Source organism: Macrobrachium rosenbergii, chromosome 48 (genome assembly GCF_040412425.1).
Source record: "Macrobrachium rosenbergii isolate ZJJX-2024 chromosome 48, ASM4041242v1, whole genome shotgun sequence".
Taxonomy (NCBI): domain Eukaryota; kingdom Metazoa; phylum Arthropoda; class Malacostraca; order Decapoda; family Palaemonidae; genus Macrobrachium; species Macrobrachium rosenbergii.
This window is the reverse complement of record NC_089788.1, coordinates 51,882,282-51,906,288: the sequence shown is the minus strand read 5'-3', so window position 1 is coordinate 51,906,288 and position 24,007 is coordinate 51,882,282. Positions and strand designations below refer to the sequence as shown.

Genomic DNA, 24,007 nt, shown 5'->3' with positions numbered 1-24,007 from the left:
CCCGGGGTAGTGGAGATGGTGCTTGGGCCAGCAGCTATCGGGGCAGGTACAGCAGCACGGGAGCCAGGACAGTCAGGAGACAAAGCCAGGGTCGGAGGCACTGGTGGCGCATGGGAAGCCAGGCCGAGCCAAGTGTCAGGGAAGTGAGGAGCCTGAACCGTATTTCATGAATGAGCGTGGCTCAGCAACACGAGCAGGCATCGAAATATAGGGCACCGATGAAGTCACCATGTGCAAGGGGCCAGCAACCCTGGAGGCAGTGGCACGGAGTGGTATGTAGTAGGAGCAGCGGACACCTGAGTGTCCAGGTGCGAGGCCACCGTCACAGGCAGCTTACCGAAGGACGACATGGTGACAGTTGTGGTGGTGGAAGCAGTGGCTGTGTGGGTCGTCACCAGAGCGCCAAACAAATGGGACACCAGGCCCTCCAGTGACGGAATGCCAGGCAGACCCAGGTGCAGCCAGGCAAAGGTGAGATCAGTTACCTGGCCAATAGAGGACACTTCCACCCCTAAACCTGAGAACAGAGTCTGGTCAAAAAGGGAAGCCTCTACTTGCTCCAGGGGGGAAAAATTCGCCCCCGGAGTGAGGAGAGGCCCCAGAGAGGATGTCCCGAGCAACCTCTCCCCCGCAGCCTTCCACACCCAATGAAACGAATGAGGAAGGGGAAGGGGAGTCCTCACCCAAGGTAGAGGCAGCAAGAAGGGGAAGCTTGCCGGGAGGAAGAAACGATCCCAACGGATCAGCCACCAAATGAGTCGTTGGGGGCGTGTGACCCTTGGACGATTCCAGAAGGGCTTAAAGGACTTATCCACACTCATAATAAAAAAGAGAAAGGGAAGTAGAAGTTCCCACCAGGAAAAGCTCAAAAGCAGTCAGGCAGAGAGCGAGAAAACAACAGCTGCAGTCTACGACAGTGGAAAGCAAATTATAATGTTTACAATGTTTACATCCGGGCGGTACTCCTGCCTCCCGGACGGTAGTTAACTGCCTAACCACCTTGTTCGAGAGTTCAACGGCCGTTTCCAGCCTACGCTAAAAGTAATTCCTGATGTAAAGGACTGACGGTTTGTATATCATGTCGGAACAAACTTGTTTTTAGAAATTAGATGTTCAGCAAAGAAGTTTTCTCTGACATTCAGTTGTCATTTGAATTACAAAAGTTCCAGTTCACTAAAAGATTTTAATTATATTTAACTAAAATATACCTTGAGATATTTTCTAAATATTTTACTACTTTTCAGCATGAAGACTATAAAAATATATGCACACTCTGAAACAATAAGGTCCAGAAAAATTTTGGCAGATGATATACTATACAGACAAGTGGAAAAGGATGGAAATTCTAACTATTGATAACAACACTTTAACACTGATCTCAATTATAATACTATTTAGCACAAGCAAATTATCCACTACTTGGTGTATCTGCAAAGTAAGTGATTTGGTAACTTCGAAGAATACATTCTACAACAGTAAAATTTTCTCTAAAATCAGTTCAATAAATTATTAGCTTCTTATATTCAGACATTCCTAGTATCACAGCATGCTACTTACTTTGACTTGCAAACACTTGCAATTACATAAGCACGTGCAATTTGAATCTCATTGCTATTAATGGACTTGTCATGGATCAGCTGAGAAAGATAGGTGTAAGTTCTTGGTTCAACAGTCCACAGATCATATACTAGACGTAGAACAAGTGGACGGAGAGACCCAGATGCCCAAAGTGCCAGGAGTGTTTTCAGCACTAAAGCAACACACAACTGTAAAAGAATGCACATTAGAACTAAAGTTCAATGTACAAGGCATATAAAGTCATAAGTTGCAAGTTATTATGTAAAATGATTTCTCATAAAGATCTAAACTGTCTTTTAACATATTTATTCCATAAAAAAGTTAATTATTCAGTTAGGTAGGATCCTGTTTTAATTTATTCACTTCATGTCTAAAAAAAGCAACTACTGTATGCAAAACACTATCAAAATATACATAACTGTTGTATGTAGTTACTTTATTATCATTATATATATAATCATAATAATGTTAAACAGTTTAGCAAAATCTGTCAACATTCACAGTTTTGTCTGAGTTTACATTCGTCAGATTTGGCATGAAACAAATTCTCTACTGTCTTGTCTTGCACACTGTCTGCCTGATTAGTATGAGCTGAAATTAAGTAGTATAAAATATGTTTACTTACAAAGAACAAACCTGTTCTGGCAAATGAAGGAGTAGGGGTATTTTTGTAACAATACTAGATTCTTTGGCTTTAAAATACTTCTGTCCCTTCTGTCAGATGGAATGTAAGTAAAAATTAATCTTTTGATCATTTATATAAATTGCCCTTGCAGAGTTTAAATGTGTTGCTTTCAATTGTTTAATGGGAACTACGCATACATCCCTGCTTGTAAGTTCTAATATCTTTGTTCCAATGCAAAGGGTTATGCCCCCTTCAGTGTATATCATCTTGAGTCGGAGCAAATATTGATAAACACTGGTCAGCATGGATTGGCTGAGTGATATCCAGGGGATTTAGGGAAGGAAAAGTGTAACTCATGAAACTGGTTCTGGGGAAGAGGTATGACCATTGTAAAAAATTTCATCAAGAGTGTATAAAAGAAAATACATTTATTATATTCTTTGGTGCTAAATTACTGTAGTTTAAGTTAGAATGAAATCATATACAGTATTATGTAGAAAAATGAAGAAAAAACCATTTTCAGTCTTGTAACTAGCCTAAGAAGGTATGAGACAGCAGAGTTTAGGAAGACTAATGATAATGGGAGGCATTGCACAGATACTCTTCTAAAGTGCCCAAAGCCTAGAATGAAAAATTGATTCCATGGGGAAGACCTCTGGTATTCAAGAGCAAGAAAACCGGATCATTCACAGCAAGTGATTAAAAGACTGAGAAACTTCTGAGCAGTCCAACAGGAATGCCACAAATCCAAGGCCACCTAAAACAGAGCTTAACCCTTAATGGGAGACAGGACTCTTTTGATCCCCAATAATTGCGTATGAAACTTTGCAGTTTAGTTCATGTGATTACTGTTATTTTGTACCATAATATTTGAATGAATTTTGCAAGAAAACATTCATATCACTTGAATGGGCCATAATAACTATATGGTAACAAACACACCTCAGATCAGGATACAGGGAGATTAGTGTGACTTGAAATTTCATGGGGAATGTACTACATCTCCCTGTCCCAGTACATCTTGTATATATTTGCCCATAAATATACTTAAGGATTGCTATTGGTTTTAGTTTTTATCTTTTATTATAGCATGTCTGCTGTAATTGTAATTTTGCAAAGTACAAAAAAAATATTAGAAAGGACATTTATAACTCACTAAAAGGTGCTATATCTCCCCATCCCAGTACATCTCGTAAATATTTTACCATAAATAAACTCAGGAATTGTTGCTGACTTTAGGTCTTATCTGTTATTATATGTTTTCTATAATTGTAATTTTACAAAATAAAAAGGACATGTATACGTCGCTAAAATTAGCAACGTTTTGTTAGTGTCACAGAAAAGAGGCCAAGCACAGGGTTAGGAATATTCATTTTCAACTTCTTGTGGAAAGTACAACAAATTTTTAAAAGTTTTTTTATACCACATTCATCTGCATATCATCCTCGATCCAGTGGTGCTGTTTTTTAATTGGCTGACCTTAAAGTTTACCTGGTCTTGGGATATTGTTAATGTATATTCAGCCCAGCCTGTAAGGGTTAAGATTAGTTACAAGACTATTAGGGCATGAGTAGAGAATTCTCAAGACATGTGGTGGGTTGTTCATCAGCTTGCTTTCATATTATCCTACTGAAGAGAGTTAAATAAAGTGTGAGGTGATATTGTTCTCTCTTCTTCCAATTGATCTCAGTCCAAGATTCATCCCAGGGAAGGACCTTAATTAGAGTTGGTCATTCAGTGGGAATGATTTTTGGTTACAGTAGTCCCAAATCTGTTCATTACCCTAATTAAGAGATACGATTTCCTCTACTTAATCTAAGGGTTCTATTTCTGCTGGAGTTTGAGTTCTCTTATGGCACAATTCTTTGATAGTTACACCTCAACTCCATCACCAACTACTCTGAGTACAGTGATCCACATCGCTGTACCAAAGTAGGTTGTTGTTCAAAATCAGATGACTTAGAGCATAAAATTTTATCGTCAGATTTGTTCGTTTGTTCACTGTTCCCCTTCTTTCTCAGAAGAATGAGCTTACAGCTCTTCCTTCTTAGTGCCGCCAATGGCCTTATTCTTGTATCCTTGGAGAATACATAAATTTCCTGTGCAGGTGTACTTTTGGTATTCTACTTAGCAGATTCTTCTAGCTTCCCCTCCATACTTCACTTTCCTTTATGGAGAGGACAGAGAATTTTGCAGAAGACCAAGAATGATCTCTACCTAATTGAGGAAGAACTCTGGTCTGGTTTAGTGGCTTTATCCACAAAAAATCAGACTTTCCTCCCCTGCCCTGTGCTTCCCTTATGATTTCCCAGGTTCCTGGGTAATCAGTGGGAGAGTCCAGGTGGCTCTTCACAACCCTGATTAACAGAGATATTGCAAAGCATTTTTCTTCTCTCACAACATGCATTCCCACCTGGAATACTGATTTCTCTCCTCTAGGCCCATTCAAGGAGAATGCAATGGCTCAGTATCCCCACTTCTCCCTGTGTTCTTAAAGCAAGAACTCTAGTTCTTCACAGAGAGGAAAAGACCAAGACTCCCATTTTTTTAGTGTATGGGGTTTGGAGTTGTCATTTGCAAGGGAACCTTGATAAGGGTTTTGAGTGCAGGGTAATTAAAATAGATTTTAGTGCTGCTTTTGATTTAGTAAATCACAAGGCACTTATTTATAAACTTCAGAATCTTGGAGTGAGCGGATGTGTTTTAGGGCTACTTCAAGATTTCCTCACAGGTAGGCAGCAGCAAGTTGCTGTTGATGGAATCTTTAGTGAACCAAGACCTATTGTGTCTGGAGTTCCACAGGGCAGTGTTCTTGGTCCACTGTTATTTTTAGTATATACAAGTGATATGGTTGTTGGCCTGGAAAACAAGATTGTTCAGTTATGAGAAATGAAGCTGCCCTCAGCCTCAATCAGGACATGGACCAGATCAGGGAATGGTGCAGTCAGTAGGGTATGAGGCTGAACTCCAGCAAAACTAAAATAATATTGATTAGCAGATCTCATACAAATTTCCCACCCCATCCTCCCCTTCAGGTTAATGGAACTTTGCTGAATGAGTGAAGCTTTAACTATCATAGGTATAACTTTTGACCCACATCTAACTTTTGAGAAACATCCAATGAAAGTTTCAGCAAATGCTGTACAAAAGTTAGGTATTGTTCGTAAGGCCTCATATATGTATTTATAAGTGATACAATCAATGCAACCTGTTTTAGGTCATTTGTACTTCCTTTACTGGAATACTGTTCTCCGGTGTGGATGTCTGCCTCTGCCAGAGATTTATCTCTTTTAGACAGAGTGGTTTGTAGTGGTAGGTTTCTGTTTCCTAATAGCAGCATTGACGACTTGGACCACTGATGAATGGTTTCGTTTGTCACTTTTTCATAAGTTGTATTTCGACAGAGATCTTTCACATTCACAACTGATCCATGATTGCCTTTATCTGCTGAGAGCAACCAGATTTGCTGAACAGCAGCACCAATGTGCAGTAAATGTGCCTTGCTGTCGAACTTCTCAGTTCCAGAGGTCCTTTATTCGCCACACTGCTGGACTGTGGAACAGCCTCCCAGAGGATGTAGTGCAGTTGGAACTTTTATAAGTTCAAGTGAAAATGCAATGCATTACTACCCTAATACTATCCTTCTTGCATTTTAATACATTTTTATCTATTTATTATTTTTTTCTTTTTTAATAAGTGATATCTCTTCTTTCTGTATTTCCGTTTACTTCCTCTCGCTTCTTGCTAATGAACACCATATTCTTTGGAAGCTTGAATTTCAAGTCAATGGTCCCTGTCGGCTCGTTCCATATGAATAGGCTTCATCTGCCGAATAATAATATTAATAATAATATGAAGGAAGAAGACCCTCTTTGTGACAAGTTTTGTTGAATAAAATGGCTGCATTTTGTAAATTGATTTTATACTGAGTTTTCTCAATTCTTCTAATAATTCATTTTTTCTGCACATCAATATTCGTCAATAATTGTTCAATGTTCATATTTTGATGGATGACACAGCGTATTTCTTACAGCAGAAATTCTTTATTTTTAAGCATACATCAGGTTACTAAAACCTGGGATGTAGATCCATAGATTTTCCTAATGGTATTTTTGGTGGTATTTCTTTTTTCTTTTTCTGACGTCTATCTGGTATTTTTAGTATTCTTTCTGTTGATATGTTTCAACCAGCTCGATGGTCATCTTCTAGACGCTGGGATGAGTCTGGAGAAAGAGGGCACTCGTGGCGGTGTATATAGGGGGTCCTCAGATCAGGTCGATTTTTCATTGGCTGCCTAAGGCGTTATGCAGTGATGGTTGTGTGCGCTCTTGCATGAGTGGGCTGGAGTGCACGTTAGTGTGTGTATTATTCATAGGGTTGCTTGCTACCCGCGGATGGACGTTCCTGATTGGTTCATCCTCCGGGGTCAGTAGGTGCCGCCACCCTTCGCGCTGATGACGGGAGAAGGAAAGTCTCCTGTGTGGTATTGAGACTCAGTTTTTCTCTCCCGATGTGTAAGGCTTCCAGGAGGCGTCGGTGATGGTCGGTTGCTTGAACTATTATCTTTATATTAGGGGATAATGTCATTCCTTTTTATTCTCAGATTATGGGCAGTCCTGGCGTCATTAAATATTGCACCCTCCTGGGCATGGCAGGAGATCCTCTTGGAGAAGCACATGGTAGTCATGCTGATGTAAGAGCTGAGGCACTCTCGGACGGGGCATTTGTATCAGTAGACTACTTTGGTTTTCTTCAAGGGATCCTGCTTGAGGGGGGGCCAGGTTATTTCTCATCACCAGACTACTGCTTTTCTTATTCTTGTAGAATATGATGAGTTTAATCTTCTTATCAGGCTGATGTTACCTTCAATGACAGTCCTGAGGGCACGTTCATCTTCTTTATATTCTTTATGGAATTTTCCTTGGTAGAAAAGTTTGATGTCATCAAAGGTGTCGGGACGAGGTTCCTGATGGTGGGTACAGCACTATTCAGCGCCGCCGTTTCAGCACCAGAAAGTTCAGTGCTAAATATTTTGGCGCCAGACGTTTTCAGCGCCGGAAAGAGACTGTCTCATATATCTAGACACTGAAATATAATTTTGTTTCTTTTAAATCATTTGATTAGTTTTAAAACCTTTATAAAACATGTAGGAAAAGAATAAAGCCAAAAAAATCATTTATTTATATTTTAGAAAAGAATTATATATAAGAAACAACTCATTTAATTAATTAAATTGTGTCCTATTGAACGAAGGTACTCTATTTCATTTTTTGTGCCATATTCAGAAACAATCTTTAGAATTCTCTCATCTGCTTTTCTGTATTTACGTAGTTTCAACTGTGGTTCATGGCCACATGCAAGTTTCTCAAAGTACTCGTCCCTTCCCTTTTGAACCTGCCTGAGGACATCGATGAATTTCCAAATAGTCGGGTGTAACATTCCGAGTTCACTTTTCAATCTCCTGTTAGCCGCCTCAGCATAGTTATTTGTCCTGTCGTGCCCATTTAATGTTCTTTGATGCATATTCCACATCTCCGTTGGAAATAGGGGACTTCGTCTGCCTGGTCCACGCCGGTTTGGACGGCCTACATAGTTGTCTTCAAACCAGTTTAAAACTGGAATTAATTCCTCCGGTAAATTACCTGCCAATGAATCTATGTGAGTGTCTAGATCAGCAAATGGCACAAAGCATAAAGCAGTTATCATTTTCGCATGTAATGCAAAGTCGGGATTAGTGTTGTATAACTTCATGAGACCATACCCACTTAGCTGCTTTAATAGATTTTGAGACAGATGAAATAGACAGCCTCTGATTTCAACACTGGGGAAGGTGTCTTTCATTGCAGTAAAAGCAGCTCGCTCAAAATCACAATTGATTACGTCGGGTCGTGCATTTGTGCTCATCTCCTTTATCATCTCAAACAACCTCACATATGTTGCATACTGCTTGTTTTGTAAAAGCGCATACAATACAGGGTGTACTCCATTATTTTTTTTAACCAGAATAATGTACACTTGATAAAATAGCTGCGGTGCTACAGCAAATGTTCCATCAGCATACCAAATCGTAGAATTTGCAATGTGCTCCAACCAACTTTCTCTTCCAAATATAATAATTTGTTCGCTGCCTGTCCCTCTATCCATTAAACAAAAATTTTCACTAGTGTCTGGGGTAGGATTATACATCACATACTTTTCTGGTAACTGAAGCTCTTCAATGGACCTTGGGTTTTCAGGGACTTGGTTAACTGCGTTACGTTTCCTACGAATAATTCTTCGCATTGCGTGCCTGTTTGGTAACTGTGCCATACCTGCAACAGACATTTTCTCGATGCACTTATTTATAATTGTACTTGGCAACTCACAAGTCATTTCAGCTCGGTCTCTGGCATCGGTCAAGACATTTTCTACTTCGATGGCAACTGCTGAAGGAGGATGAGTATGTCCGTTAATCTTTTTGATCACCTCACTCTCTAACGTGTGAATACGAGCTTTGCATCTACCATCTTCATGGCATCGCCAAAACTTAACAAGATCTTGTGTTTTGCTGTGTTTGTCGAAACGATAAATATAGCCTTCATGACAAAACTTTTCTCTGCCTCTCTTACTTTTTACGGAATCAGCCATGGTTTCCAAGAAAAAACTCAAAGTGTTGTTGTTCCAAAATCTAAACACAAACTAACAATTCAAAATAAAAAGATTTTATGCTTGAGAAAAAAGAAATCTTACAAATATATTACCATAAACAACCATCAAGTGAATGAGCTAGTTTCTCTGCAATTATACAGTAGTAGAAATGACGAAACAACTATAAAAGAAAAACAAATAATCTTAAATATCTTACCATAAACAACCATCAAGTGAATGAGCTAGTTTCTCTGCAATTATACAGTAGTAGAAATGACGAAACAACTATAAAAGAAAAACGAACAATTTTACAAATATCTTACCATAAACAACCATCAAGTGTATAAGTTAATTTTTCAATAATTATACAGTAGGAATATCGATGAAGCAATTAACACGGAAAAAGACAACCTGAATGTGAAACACACACACACACACACACACAAAGCATAGAAATGATTTGCGGTGCTGAATCGTCTGGCGCTGAAATTTATTTAGCGCTGAACTTTCTGGCGCTGAAACGGCGGCGCTGAAACGGTGGCGCTGAAATGACCCATTCCCTCCTGATGGTACCATATGTTCACGGCTCCTCTAATGCACTTATATATACATATATGTGTGTGTGTGTGTGTGCGTGATTATATTCTATGTATTACAAAAACAGACGTGAAATCTGTTAGTCTAGTTCAGTATATTTTATATTAAGTTTCACTAGTTCACAATATACATAGGATTAGTCATTCAAAAATTTGATTAATAATAATGTGCAAGCAAATCTTTACAAAAGTCGTATTTGTTGATGTTAATAAGACGATAGTTCAACTTATAAAAGTCGTAGGCCTATGTCTACAAAGTTCACACATATGAGGGAGATAAAACAACGATAGCGATGGCAGTTGGAGATGAAAATATTAAAATATAAGAACAGTGATGACCTCTGAAGTATTATAGTAACATTCTTTTATTAAGTAAAGTATGACAACAGTAAGCAGTATCAGAAAAAGCCCTGTTTAAGGGAAACTGCAGGTAATTTCTCAGACCCACCACTATAGTGTTCAGTTGTTTCACGCGCTTACGACTGAGTTGCCAAATAGCACCAGATGTCGCTATTATAAGCTGTTGTCCGAAAAGTTTTGAAGTATGTTGCAAAACTTTTTTGAGTGATTGTACATTATATATATATATATATATTATATATAATCTTAATCTTCTGGTCACTTTTTACCAGATACATATATGTAACTGTCATAGCCACAATGACCTCTTAACTTTCTCGAATTCTTTGCGCTTTTTTAGATATGCTTATCACTACAAAGCCTTAAGATCCAAGTGCAAGAAATATGAAGAAATTCTGGTGTCGGTAGCAGGAAACGAACCTGGGTCCCCTAATCAGAATGCAGTACCATTGTCGACCTGACAATGGTACCTTGTTCGATTAGGGGCCCCGGTTCATTTCCCACTACCGAAATCAGAATTTCTTCATATTTTTGCACATGGACCCAAGGCTGTGTAGTCAAAGTGTTTATCCGAATAAAGCGCGAAGAATTCGAGAAAGTTAAAGAGGGCATTGTGGTTATTACAATTACATGTGTATATATATATATATATATATATATATATATATATATATATATATATATATATATATATATATATAGTATATATATATAGGTAGTGCTCGAGTTCACGATAATTCGACTTACGATAATTCGCTTTTTACGATGGGATTAGCAATTAAAAATACGACAATATTTTGAAAATACGTATTTTTAAATTTCGCTGGCGACTGGCGCGAGGCAACAACGCACAATCGGGCAGCGTCACGATTATGCGATCACGTTGGCCGAGAGGCTGGAATAGGTACTGTACATTAATTCATTGAGCTTACCTCACTTGCTCTCGCTGTGTCGGAAGTTAGAATAGGTCAGTGTTCGTTTGCAATTTTTGTGCGTTTGTAAATACAGGTAGTGCATGAGTGACGATAATTCGTCTTACGATAATTCGAGCTTGCGATGGGGTTAGCAATTAATACCGGTACGACAATACTTAGAAAATATTTTTAAATTTCGAGCAGGCACAGGCAACAGCGTACACTACAATTGCCGTAGAATCAGGCAGCAAGAGAGACCAACTTACAATAGACCAACTTCTTTTTCTCCATCTCTTTATTCCATCTTCTAGTTAAAAAAGTAAGTGAATAATAAAAGCATTGTTAGTAACCTTATACTCTTGTGAAAATGCGTACAGCCATAAACAACTGAACGAGACTGTTGTTTTGCTAATAACTGAATCGGATAACAACTGTTTTGCTTGTATTTCAACCATAAATGACGGTTAAACAATTATCGTAGTTATGTTAAAAATGACGTTAAGTACTGATATGTTTTACACTACCCTTATCCGCTTTGGAGAAAAGATCGGCAAGGAAATATACTGCTGCAGTGAATTTAAGCTGCAAGTTGAAGCTGACGCTGAGAAAAGAATGTTCAAGCTGCTAATGACTATAAATTATCGTACATTGGCAACATGGATGAAACTCGACCGCAAATAAAATTGGAAAGTATTTTAATCAAAACTACTGGACATGAAAGAACACATATTACTGCTGTTTTCACGCCGATAAAAGATACATACGAAAAGCTCATAGTATGATGATGAAATCAAGAGAAAATAGCGAACGGAATCTTGATTTTTTTTTTTTTACACAAAACAAACGGCCAGCCGCCAACGTCATCTACTAACGAAAAAAATGGCTAAAATAATTTCACAACGAGACATATTTAAGTTATATTTCGGCATAAAAACACTTCGTATAACGAAAAATACATATGTTCCTTATAAATAAAGTATCTAGAGATTCATTTACGCTAACTAGAGGCAAGAAATGCCCTCTGAACCGAGTTAAATGCATCGAAATAAAGACCGCGTGATCGATTCCGAAACCAAAACATTTGATCGCTATGATCGGAATTTATAATGCAAAAGCAATATAAGAATATTTACGATTGGATACAGTGTAGTAAAGCATAACTTTTTAAAAGATCCATGGAAAAGATGCACATTCGTTATTTTGATGTTTGTGTAATACGGCGGTGTTATGTGAAAATAGAATACAGTATAATGTAGGCTAGGCTACCGTATATGATATACGAAAGTGCAGGCCAGGCCTTGTTTGTTATTCAATTTCTCTTTATACTGACTTATCATGTCAGTCAGCATTGAACCTGCAGAATTAGCTGACACTAATAATTACTATACCATATACGTATAAAGTATACTGTGTAGTGTAGGCAAGGCTACCATATATGTATAGATGGTACTGATTACCCTAGTGTAGGCTAGGCCATGTTCGAGTTACGATTTTTTCAACAAACGATGGGTTTTTTGGAACCTAACCCCATCGTAAGTAGGGGAATACCTGTATATATATATATATTATATATAGAGAGAGTGAGAGAGAAATACCCTGAACTTGCACAATTTGAGTTGCACAAATTCACACACACAAATTTTTCATTGGAATCTAACTAATGGTCATACACAAGTTTTTCAGACACGCAAACATTTGCAAACACTGAGAAACCCTGCAAAAGTGTTTGTTTAATTTTTTAAGTAATTTATAAATTTTCAAGCTTTTATGTGTAAATTAAATAACATTAAATATTATTAAAAGTAATAATTTCTCTCTCTCTCTCTCTCTTTCAGTGAGATGAGAGAATTTTTATGGTACATGTATACAGTTATGTTTATCTGTATGATAAATAAACTTTTTACCTAATAATAAGTACTTATTTTCAAATATTATTTGAAATAATAATAATAATAATAATACAGGCAGTCCCCGGGTTTACGACGGTTCCGCCACGACATTCGAGGTTACGACGCTTTTCAAATATATTCATCAGAAATTATTTCCCGCTTACGACGCATGTTCGGGGTTACGACGCGTTAACGCCGATCCGACGGAAGAAATTTAGCCCCAAAACGGCAGAATAATCATAATTTGAAGGTTTTTTGATGTAAAACTCAATAATAATGCAGTTTACGTCGTTTTCAATGCACCCAGAGCATTAAAAGTAAGGTTTTCTTATGATTTTTGACGATTTTCTGGTTTACGACGATTTTCGGGTTACGACGCGGCGCAAGAACGGAACCCCCGTCGTAAACCGGGGACCGCCTGTAATAATAATAATAATAAAACTGTAATTACAAAATTCATATTATTATAAACAAACAAATTCTTCCCTTGTCTTTTGTAAGAAGGTCAAAGGCAAAAGCTGTTGACACGTCATTTAACATGACATGAAGGGGAGTGTTGCTGATCAGTGGTTAAATGTTTCTTGTAATTCTCTCTCTCTCTCTCTCTCTCTCTGTGTGTGTGTCTGTAATAATTCATAAAAAATTTCACTCTCTTAAGTAAGAACAACTGTGTTTCTCTCTCTCGTTTGAAGCTAGCCAACCTACGTATTACAGTACTGTTTCTCTGTATGTCTTTAACTGTACAGTAGATAATTTTAAATTGATCTAATTTTACCTGTACCGTTTACAGACTGTAAATGCACCATTCTAAAACATAAGAGACAAAGAAAATTTCAGAACAAAGAGAAAGAGACAGAATAACGAAGTTTTTAAAAACGAGGTTGAGAAGACTTCTGAAAATAGATCGGTGGAATGGGGGAGAGAGTCACACACTCCTATATTCTTACATTAACCATTTATTTCTTTTTTTAAGGGTAATGTATTAAGCTAACTTTTAAATTAAAATACAGTAACTTTAATTTCATTTAAAAGTCAGTTTAATACTGAATTTCCATCTTCTGATATCTAACGTAAGAATAACTTTCTCTCTCTCTCGTTATTCTCTGTCTCCGTAATAATTCATAAATAATTTAACTTGATATTTCAAGTAAGGACAATATCTCTCTCTCTCTCACTTTCTCTCTCGTGTGTTAGTCTCTCAGTCTACATATTGATAAATAATTTCACTCTCTTAGGTAAGGACAAACCTTAACTCTCTCTCTCTCTCTCTCTCGTTCATAGTTAGCGTTCACACATTTTTACAACTTATTAATTCTCTGTACGTCTTCACCTGTACAGTAGATAGTTTAAATTGATCTAATTTGACCAGTACCGTCTACGAAGTGTAAATGCGCTAGTGTTGCAAATACGTTCTAAAACAGAGACATAATAAATAAGGGTTGTATTAATCAAAAAGTATTAGTGAAAAAGCATTTCAGACCAAACAGAAAGAGACACAGAATAAAGAAGTTATTAAAAAGAGGTTGAGACGATTTCTGAAAATAGATCGGTTGGAAGGGGAGAGAAACAGAAATTCTCTTCCAACTCTCAATTTTTATGTCAACCATTTATTTCTTTTTTTAAGGGTACTGTATTAAGGTAACTTTTAAATGAAATTACAATAAGTTTAATTTCATTTAAAAGTTGACTTAATAATTTGGGAGCATGATTAGGGTCATATTTAGTGTTTAAACTTTAGAAATACACATTTATCACCATTTTTAGAGACCGTGCTAAACTTAAGCAAAAATTCACCCTGCACAAGGGGTTCTGGAACCTAATCTCGCATAAGTTCAGGGTGTGACTGTAAGTGTGTATATATATATATATATATATATATATATATATATATATATATATATATATATATATATATATATATATATATATATATATATATATATATATATATATATATATATATATATATACAGTGAACCCCTGTATTCGTGGGGATGTGTACCACACCCCGACTAACAGCTAAAATCCGCAAATACTTAAAACCCTCAAAAATACTTAAAACTGCCGATTTTGATAGTTTATACACAACAAAAACCCTGTAAAAATGCTTATACAGGCAGTCCCTGGTTTATGGTGGGTCCAGCTTACGACGTTACGATGCTTTTCAAATATATTCATCAGAAATTATTTCCTGGTTTACGACGCATGTTCCAGGGTTATGACGCCTCGTACGCCGATCCGACGAAGAAATATGGCTCGAAAACGGCAGAATAATAAAAATTTGGAGGTTTTTTTGATGAAAAACTTCAATAATAATGCAGTTTACATCGTTTTCAATACACCCAAGGCATTAAAAGTAAGATTTTCTTAGGATTTTTTATGATTTTTCAGTTTATGATGATTTTCGGTTTATGATGCGGAGTAAAAACGGAAACCCCATTGTAGACTGGGGACTGCCTGTACCTGAGTATTTTAATAGTTTATCACAAAAAGTGCATTCATTCATGTAAATTATATGAAAATACAGTAATTAGTGAATATTTTTCAGTGAAAAATACCGCAAATAGGCAAATTTTCCGCGAATAATGGGTAGATATGTTATACAGAGAAACCCGCGAATCATGAGAATGCAAATACAGAGGGTTTACCATACAACACTATATATATAATGCTGTATATACTGTATATATACATAGTACAGTATATTTATATATATACTGTATACATATACATATACAGGCAGTCGCTACAATGGGGTTCCGTTTCTATGCCATGTCGTACACCAAAAAGTTGTCGAAAGTTGTCAAAAATCCTAAGAAAATCTTACTTTTAATACTTTGGGTTTATTGAAAATGATGTAAACTGCATTTTTATTGAGTTTTTCATAAAAAAACCTCCAAATTTTGCTTATTCTGCTGTTTTGTAGCCATATTTCTTCCGTCAGATTGGCGTTTTAAGCATCATAACCCCAGAACATGCATCGTAAACTGGGAAATAATTTCTGATGAATATATTTGAAAAGCGTCGTAACCTCGGAACGTCGTAAGCCGGACCCGTCGTAACCCGGGAACTGCCTGTATATATATAAATGTATGTACATATATGTATATATGCGTGTAATGTCAAAATAAATTAAAAAATGTCAGAAAACTCATTTCAAGTTTTTTCAACCGTAGAGACTTTTATTTTTAACTTAGAGACAACTTTTTTATACCAAATTGAAGCTTGAAGTACCCTCTTTATGGCAGCCATAAAAATTAATAAATTTCATAAGTTTTTTAACAACTGTTTACCAGTTTTTTATCTTTATTAAATATTTTCTATAAAACTCAATTTATAAAATTGTAACCAGTTATAAATTACTTATTATGAAAAAAAAATTAAAGTTTCTGTACATTAAAATATTCCTCCAAATATGCATCTACAGTAATAACAATTAAAAATTGTAATAAAAAATTAACTTTTGAATAAGGATTTTTAAATTGCAATTAGATGAATGCTTGGTGAAATTTTTTAATGAATAGACACTTTAAAGTTTTATAATAATCATAATAAGTAAATTCTAATGTTAACAATGATATAGAATGAGTCCAAATAATTATAATTAAATAGTAATAGAAATTGAAATTATAAAAAAAAATTAATGTTTATTATTCACTAATAGTTATCACAAAATTATGAAGTATTACTTTATTTATTATGACAATGGTAAAGAGGGTACTTCTAGCTTCAATTTTGTTAAAAAAATTTCTCTAAATAGAAAAATATAGTCTACAGTTGAAAAAAATTTCTTCCAGTTTTCTTTAGTAGTGATTGCTTCTTTGTATTTAAATTACTATTTATAATGTTTAGTGTGATTGTTAAGGATTTCAACTTATTATAAAAATAAGAGGAAGAATATTATTCATAAAAAACAAATCCTCCACAACTCACACCTCCCGCTCAGTAGTGGTGTAGCGGCGGCCTCCCACTAAAGCGACCCAAGACACAACCACGTCGCGCTGCGTTGGAATTTTACCCTTGTGTTCTAGGCAAAAATGACTAGGGTTTGAGTTGGCAAACATACAAACACAGACCGGGACATGAAAATGTAGGTATTAAACAACGTTTTATGCAATAAAACGATTTCTGATCATGTGTGGCATTTTGACGTTCTCCTTGACACCTCAATATAAATATAACTATATATATATATATATATATATATATATATATATATATATATATACATACGAGGGTAAGTCAAAAAGTTCCAGGAAAAATTGTTGAATGATGTATTTACACAGGAATGAAACAACCCAAATACTTGGTAAACAATTATCTGTGATGTAGTGATCCATATAGACTTGTTACCTCAGTCATCCTCTTGCTATCGTGGTGTTAACATCTGCTTCAGAAAAGTAACTTCTTGAACCCATGGAAAATAAAAATTTTGAGATGAGAGCTAACATCAAGTTCCTGACCAAGCTTGATTGGAAACCAGGAAAAATTATTGAAGCTTTGCAACAAGTTTATGGAGATTCTTCTCCATCTAAATCAGTTGTTTATGATTGGATAAAGCGATTTAAGGATGGTCGGGAGGACCTCAAAGACAACCCAAGAGAGGGAAGACCATCGACTGCAAAAACGAAAGAATTGTGGCTTTGGTGCAGAATCTAGTGGATGAAGATCGTCGGATTACTATCGATATGATAGCTAATGAAACTGGGATCTCCCATGGTTCCGCATTTTCAATTTTAAATGAAAATCTTGGTTTGAGTAAACTTTCAGCACGTTGGGTCCCAAAAGCGTTTGCGAAGACCAACTGCATCAAAGAGCTGAACTTTCTCTTGCAGTTTTAACGAAGATTGAATCAAATGAATCAGAGTTTTTGACCGGATTGTTACTGGAGATGAAACTTGTATCCATCAATATGACCCAGAAAGTAAAATTCAATCAAAGCAATGGTTACCAAGAGGTTCAGCTGCACCAGTGAAGTTCAAAGTGGCGAGATCTGCCCAGAAGGTTATGGCAACAGTGTTTTGGGACTCCAAAGGAGTGATTTTGATTGATTTCCTTGAAGGATAAAAAACAATCACCAGGAACTACTACAAAGGTGTTTTGCAAAAACTGAAGACTGCATTGGCTAAAAAACGTCGAGGAAAGTTGCACCGCAGAATTTTGTTCCATCATGATAACGCTCCAGCACATTCATCAAGGGTTGCAAGAGAAGTCCTACGGAAATTTAGGTGGGAAACTCTTCCACATCCTCCTTATAGTCCTGATCTTGCTCCTTCAGATTTTTTCCTGTTCCCAAAACTCAAGGAACACTTAAGAGGAGTCCGGTTTGAATCTTTGGATGCTGCTAAACATGCAGTTTCAACATGGTTTAATAGAAAGGCCCCAAATTTCTACAAAGAAGGGTTGCAGAGAAGGAAACAGCGCCTTGAAAAGTGTATAGAGTTAGATGGTAGATATGTAGAAAAATGATTTTTGAACTTCCTTAAATAAAGATTATATTGAATTTTTCCTGGAACTTTTTGACTTACCCTCGTGTGTGTGTATATATATATATATATATATATATATATATATATATATATATATATATATATATATATATATATATATATATATATGTATACTATATTATTATACTGATCTATTATCATCGTTATATAAAAAAAATGATTGTCCCAACATTTTTAACTGTTTAACCAATGTAAACATGCCTCAGGTCATCCCTTCTCTTTCTCTCTCTCTCTCTCTCTCTCTTTAATGAAATATGAATTACTAAGTTATTAATATGCAGATATGAAAGTAAAATTCCTGGAAGTCCACGAAGCCATCAAATGAGCACATGCGTGCATATGCGCGTTACAATTTTTTTTTATCTGCTTTGATGTAGGCTCTGTGGCGACACGTTATTGGCTGGAAGGGTTGGAGAAGCCAGTCACACAGCAGGGCACCAGCTTTCCTGGTTGCTGATTGGCTTATAGCATGTCACACTATTGGCTGGAAGGGTTGGGAGTAGCCAATCACACAGCAGGGTACCAGCTTTGCTAGTTGGTGACTGGCTTGCAGCTCTGATACTTTGTGAGGGAGTCTTCCCTCTTTTTTAGTTTTCTGTAACAGAAAAGAAGGTTATTTGTCTGTCCGTCTGCACCTTTTCTGTCTCCCCTCAGACCTTGAAAACTACTAAGGCTAGAGGACTGCAAATTGTTATGTTGATCATTCACCCTCCAATCACCAAACATTGCTAGCCTCAGTAGTTTTTATTTTATTTAAGGTTAAAATTAGCCATGATCGTGTGTCTGGCATTGCTATAGATGCCAACAACACAGGCCACCACTGGCCCATGGATGAAAGTTTCATGGGCCGTGGCTGAGAGTTTCATTGGTCGTGGCTGTGAGTTTCATACAGCATTATACGCTGTACACAAAACTCAATTGCGCCAAAGAAACTTCGCCGCATTTTTTTATTGTTTATGACTGACTTTAGTTTAATGTTTACTGATAGTACTGTGTATTCTTATAACCTAGTTTTGTAAACTAATCTTTATTTACCTTTGTGTACTGTACGTACTGTCAATAGTGTATTAAATATTTTTAATGTGCATATGTATTTTTGTTCTCTCTCTCTCTATCTTAGGTTTAATTTCATTAGTTTTCACACGCATCTGTAAAACATATTTTCAAGGGTAATTTAAGATGACTTTGAAATTCTATTACAGTGTTTAAGGATGATAGTTTAAGGTAGATTTGGTGTTTGAAATATTACAACAGGCAGTTAACAGTGTTTTAATTTAAGGTATAAAGGGTACAGTATTTGGTGTCTGAACTATTAAAATAGGCAGTTACGTATAAGCGTTTTTAGAGGGGGGTACAAATATATCGCGGATTTTCGTATTTGTGGTCCACAAAATATATTTGTAAAATAGGGATGTGTCTTATAAACCAGCAAATATGGTACAGCATATGTACTGTAGAGTCATATCTGTAAATACAAATGTTTCCACGAGTACATGAATATGTGACTTGTAGTGTTTTTGTGATAATCAGCAAATATACAGATGGATGGTATTTGCAATCCCAAAGTTAAGTATACCTTAGTTTTACCAGACCACTGAGCTGATTAACCCTTAAATGCCTACTGGACGTATCATATGTCGACTAAAATTGTCTGTTGGGTGCCAAGTGGACGCATCGACGACGACAAAAAATTTCAACCTTCGGTCAACTTTGACTCGACCGAAATGCTCGAAAAACGCAATTGTAAGCTAAAACTCTTACATTCTAGTAATATTCAATCATGTACCTTCATTTTGCAACAAATTGGAAGTCTCTGGCACAATATTTCGATTTATGGTGAATTTTTTAAAAAACTTTTTTCTTATGCCCGCGCGGTAACTCGGCCGAAAATTTCAGAAATTCTTTCGTCATTTTGTCGTAATTTTTGCACTGTTCTATATTAGCCGTTACATAAAGTTTTATATATGAAAATGTGTGCAATTTCATGTAAAATACAGCAAAATACAACCCATGGTTGTAGCTTTTATCAGTTTGGAAATATTTTCATATAAACCACGATAACTGCCAAAATTTCAACCTTCGGTCAACTTTGACTCGACCGAAATGGTAAAAAAACTCAATTGTAAGTAAAACTCTTCCATTCTAGTAATATTCAATCATTTACCTTCATTTTGCAACAAACTGGAAGTCTCTAGCACAATATTTCGATTTATGGTGAATTTCTGAGAGAGAGAGAGAGAGAGAGAGAGAGAGAGAGAGAGAGAGAGAGAGAGAGAGAGAGAGAGAAAAAAAAAAAAAAAAAAAAAAAACTTTTTCCTTACGTCTCTGCGCCATGGTAACTCGGCCGAACATCTCAGAAATTCTTTTCGTCACGTTGTCGTAATGTTTGCATCGTTTACATTAGTCGTTACATAAACTTTTATATATGAAAATGTGCGCAATTTCATGTAGAATACAACAGAAAATAGCTCACAGTTGTAGCTTTTATCAGTTTTGAAATATTTTCACATAAATCACGATAACTGCCAAAATTTCAACCTTTGGTCAACTTTAACTCGACCGAAATGGTAAAAAAACGCAATTGTAAGCTAAAATTCTTACATTCTAGTAATACTCAATCATTTACCTTCATTTTGCAATAAATTGGAAGTCTCTAGCACAATATTTCGATTTATGGTGAATTTTTGAAAAAAACATTTTCCTTACGTCTGCGCGGTAACTCAGCCAAACATCTCAGAAATTCTTTCGTCATGTTGTCGTAATATTTGCACAGTTTTATATTAGTTGTTACATAAAGTTTTATATATGAAAATGTGCGCAATTTCATGTACAATACAACAGAAAATAACTCATGGTTGTAGCTTTTATCAGTTTTGAAATATTTTCATATAAATCACGATAAATAGAAAAAATTCGACTTTCAGTCAACTTTAACTCGACCGAAATGGTCGAAAACTGCAATTGTAAGCTAAAACACTTACAGTCTAGTAATATTCAATCAACTAGCTTCATTTTTCAACAAACGGGAAGTCTCTAGCACAATATTTCGATTTATGGTGAATTTTTGAAAAAAACATTTTTTTACATCCGCGCATTACAAATTCATGCATCATTTTGTGATAATATTTTCTCTGTGTTGCTTTGATCGTTTTACAATTTGTTATATACCAAAATCATCACAATTTAGTGTACAATACAAAGAAAAACAAAATAACCCATTAGCTTTAACCGTTTTGCTCACAGCGCGATTTGTATAAAATTATATATGAAAAATTTTTTTTGCGCTGTCATAGATTTCAATATTTATATATGATAATGATATTTTTTTCCATTTCTGATGGTTGCATACTAAACTTCAGGCAATGAAAAAAAAGGAGCCAAAAATGAACTCTTAATCTTAAAAACTAAGCGTGCTGTGATTTTTTGAAAAAAACTTTTTTTCCGCTTCAGCGCTAACTCACCGAACGCCGCCGGCATACGGGAGACGTTTTTGTAAATAGAGGCTCGGTGTTTAAGGGTTAACAGCTCTCCTAGGGCTGGCCCAAAGGATTAGACTTATTTTACGTAAATTCCTCTAACTCTTCATCAGCCGGCTGGGGAATCGAACTCCGGTCTAATGAGTGCTGCCCAGTCATCTGTAACAGGGTGCTGGGGCAAAAGTCATCTTGAAGACTTTGAGACAACCGTGGGCAGAAGTGCCCATCAGCATTTTGTATCAAATGTTCTGGAATCTCTTGTCCAGTTATAACCAGAATCTTAAGTCTGTTGGGAGAAGGTGTCCTTGCGTCTGTGTGTTGTGAAAAGTAAGTAAGTATACCTTAGTTTTACCAGACCACTGAGCTGATTAACAGCTCTCCTAGGGCTGGCCCGAAGGATTAGACTTATTTTATGTGGCTAAGAACCAATTGGTTACTTAGCAACGGGACCTACAGCTTATTGTGGAATCCGAACCACATTATAGCGAGAAATGAATTTCTATCACCAGAAATACATTCCTCTAACTCTTCATCAGCCGGCCGCGGGAATTGAACGGCTCATAGGGTAAGGGTCGAGAGCTTTTGTAAAAAGCCATACATTTGGTTTTGAGGAGCCAAGTGAAAAAGGACTCAAAAGGACTCTTGGATCAGGTTCCCTTGCTGTAAATGGTGAGTGCTAAACTTAAACAGCACTTAACATTTTGGTGACTATCACTTCATTTTTCTTAATATTTATTTCTATGTGTTGCTATGTTGTGAATGTGAGCTAAGTTGGCTCTAGTATTAATGAGAGAGAATTTCTCTCTATACAGATGTTTCATGGACAGCCACAGATAGCCATGCAAAGTCAGGCACTTGAACGCAGCCACTGAAGTGAACTGGTGACAAAGCCACATGAAAAGTTAGAATGGAAAAACACTCAGTGACTGGATGGGGGATGAGAATTAATCCCACACTTTTACTATCATTTTATGACAGATTAATGTGTTTGGGAAGTAGTTCAATAATTTGCTATCATCATATCTTTCATTTAACCTGTCATGTTAGATTTGCAGAATAAATTTTATTTTTATAAACACAGTTTAATTTACACACACTAGACTATGTGCAAGATTTTAGAGAGAGAGAAATGCCAGGCCACTTGAGAGAGAGAGAGAGAGAGAGAGCTAAGGCTACCCACACTTCAAGGTAAGTGTTATCAATCTGTTTTTTTGTTATAGTATATATACTGTACTGTACATACAAACATACAAACTGCATATGTACATGATCTAAATTCTGTTGAGGAGATAAACCTCCCTAATAAAGATACAGAACTGTTCTAAATTACAATCCTCCCTGAGAATCAATCAAGGATAAAATGTCCATTTCTGTCATGTCCCCAAAAGAGGAACCTATGTATCAGATCCCCAAGACTGGGACATTAGACCAGTAAATGTCTCACAGTCAAGGGAACAATACAGTCGTCGTAGTGACTTTCATCTGACAACAAGAACCCATGAGTGAGTCTTGTATGTCCAATCCTTAGCCTGCACATCTTTATTTCTAGTCTCCTTGGCATATAGGGATATGACCATGTAGATACTGATGACATAATACAATGTACCTTGGTTTTTTCAATATTTTCCCAAAATGACTGCCAAAGGCTTTTCATTTTCTGATGTACAAGGGGGAATACATACCTATATGACAGTAGGCTTCTTCTCGGTTCTGGAGAGGTGACAGCTGACTTAGCAAGTTGATCAGCTTGCTTGTTCCCAAGAACCCCAACACAGGAAGGCACCCAGCAAAAATTTACTTCTTTACCTCTTCCTTTCACTAACAACAGCCATTCCAACATCTCTAAAGTAGTGTACAGAGTTAAAAGATTCTAAAGACTGAAGAACACTTCTCGAGTCACAATATATAGTAAAATTTTCCATTCAGAGTTAAAATTTCCTTTATGGCCTTTAAAAGTGCATGCAGTTCTGCAGTAAAAACAGATGCAATAACTGATGATGATCTGCTTCTTTCTACAAGAGGAAAGACCATCCAAAGCTGATGCCAGCATCTGACTTTGAGCTATCTGTGAAAACTTTATTGCTATGAATGATCTAAAAATATCACTTGCATTGCTTCACTGGACATTTCTGCTTCCATTGCATTAAAATATCTACAATATTTTACCTCTGGAAGGTTCCAAGGGGCTAACCAAATATCTAGCTGGTAAAGTTTCTGTCCTGGGAACATTTAGTGACTGATAATACACTACTCTAAAAGCAAATGGTTGGGGTTGCTTGGGGTGATTTTCAAAAATTGCCGATGCCTTTCGCTTCTGATACAAATGCTGGTTAAGGACTTGGGAAGCCTCTGAAATCTGTACCAGTTCTGAGCCAGCAGATGTTGGTAATGTCGACCAAGAGGCATCTCACCAACATCCACAAGCATGCTCT

General features: G+C 36.4%; 1 protein-coding gene across 7 annotated transcripts in view; it reads right to left on the bottom strand.

Moving 5' to 3' along the window:
• LOC136831375 (focadhesin) overlaps window positions 1–24,007 on the bottom strand; it is a 459,396-nt gene that overhangs the window by 14,117 nt on the left and 421,272 nt on the right. For all 7 annotated transcript variants that reach the window (XM_067091718.1, XM_067091716.1, XM_067091715.1 and 4 more), the window contains one exon: window positions 1,558–1,766. In XM_067091718.1, coding sequence (XP_066947819.1) covers window positions 1,558–1,766 — 209 coding nt within the window. The remainder of the gene's footprint in view (window positions 1–1,557; window positions 1,767–24,007) is intronic.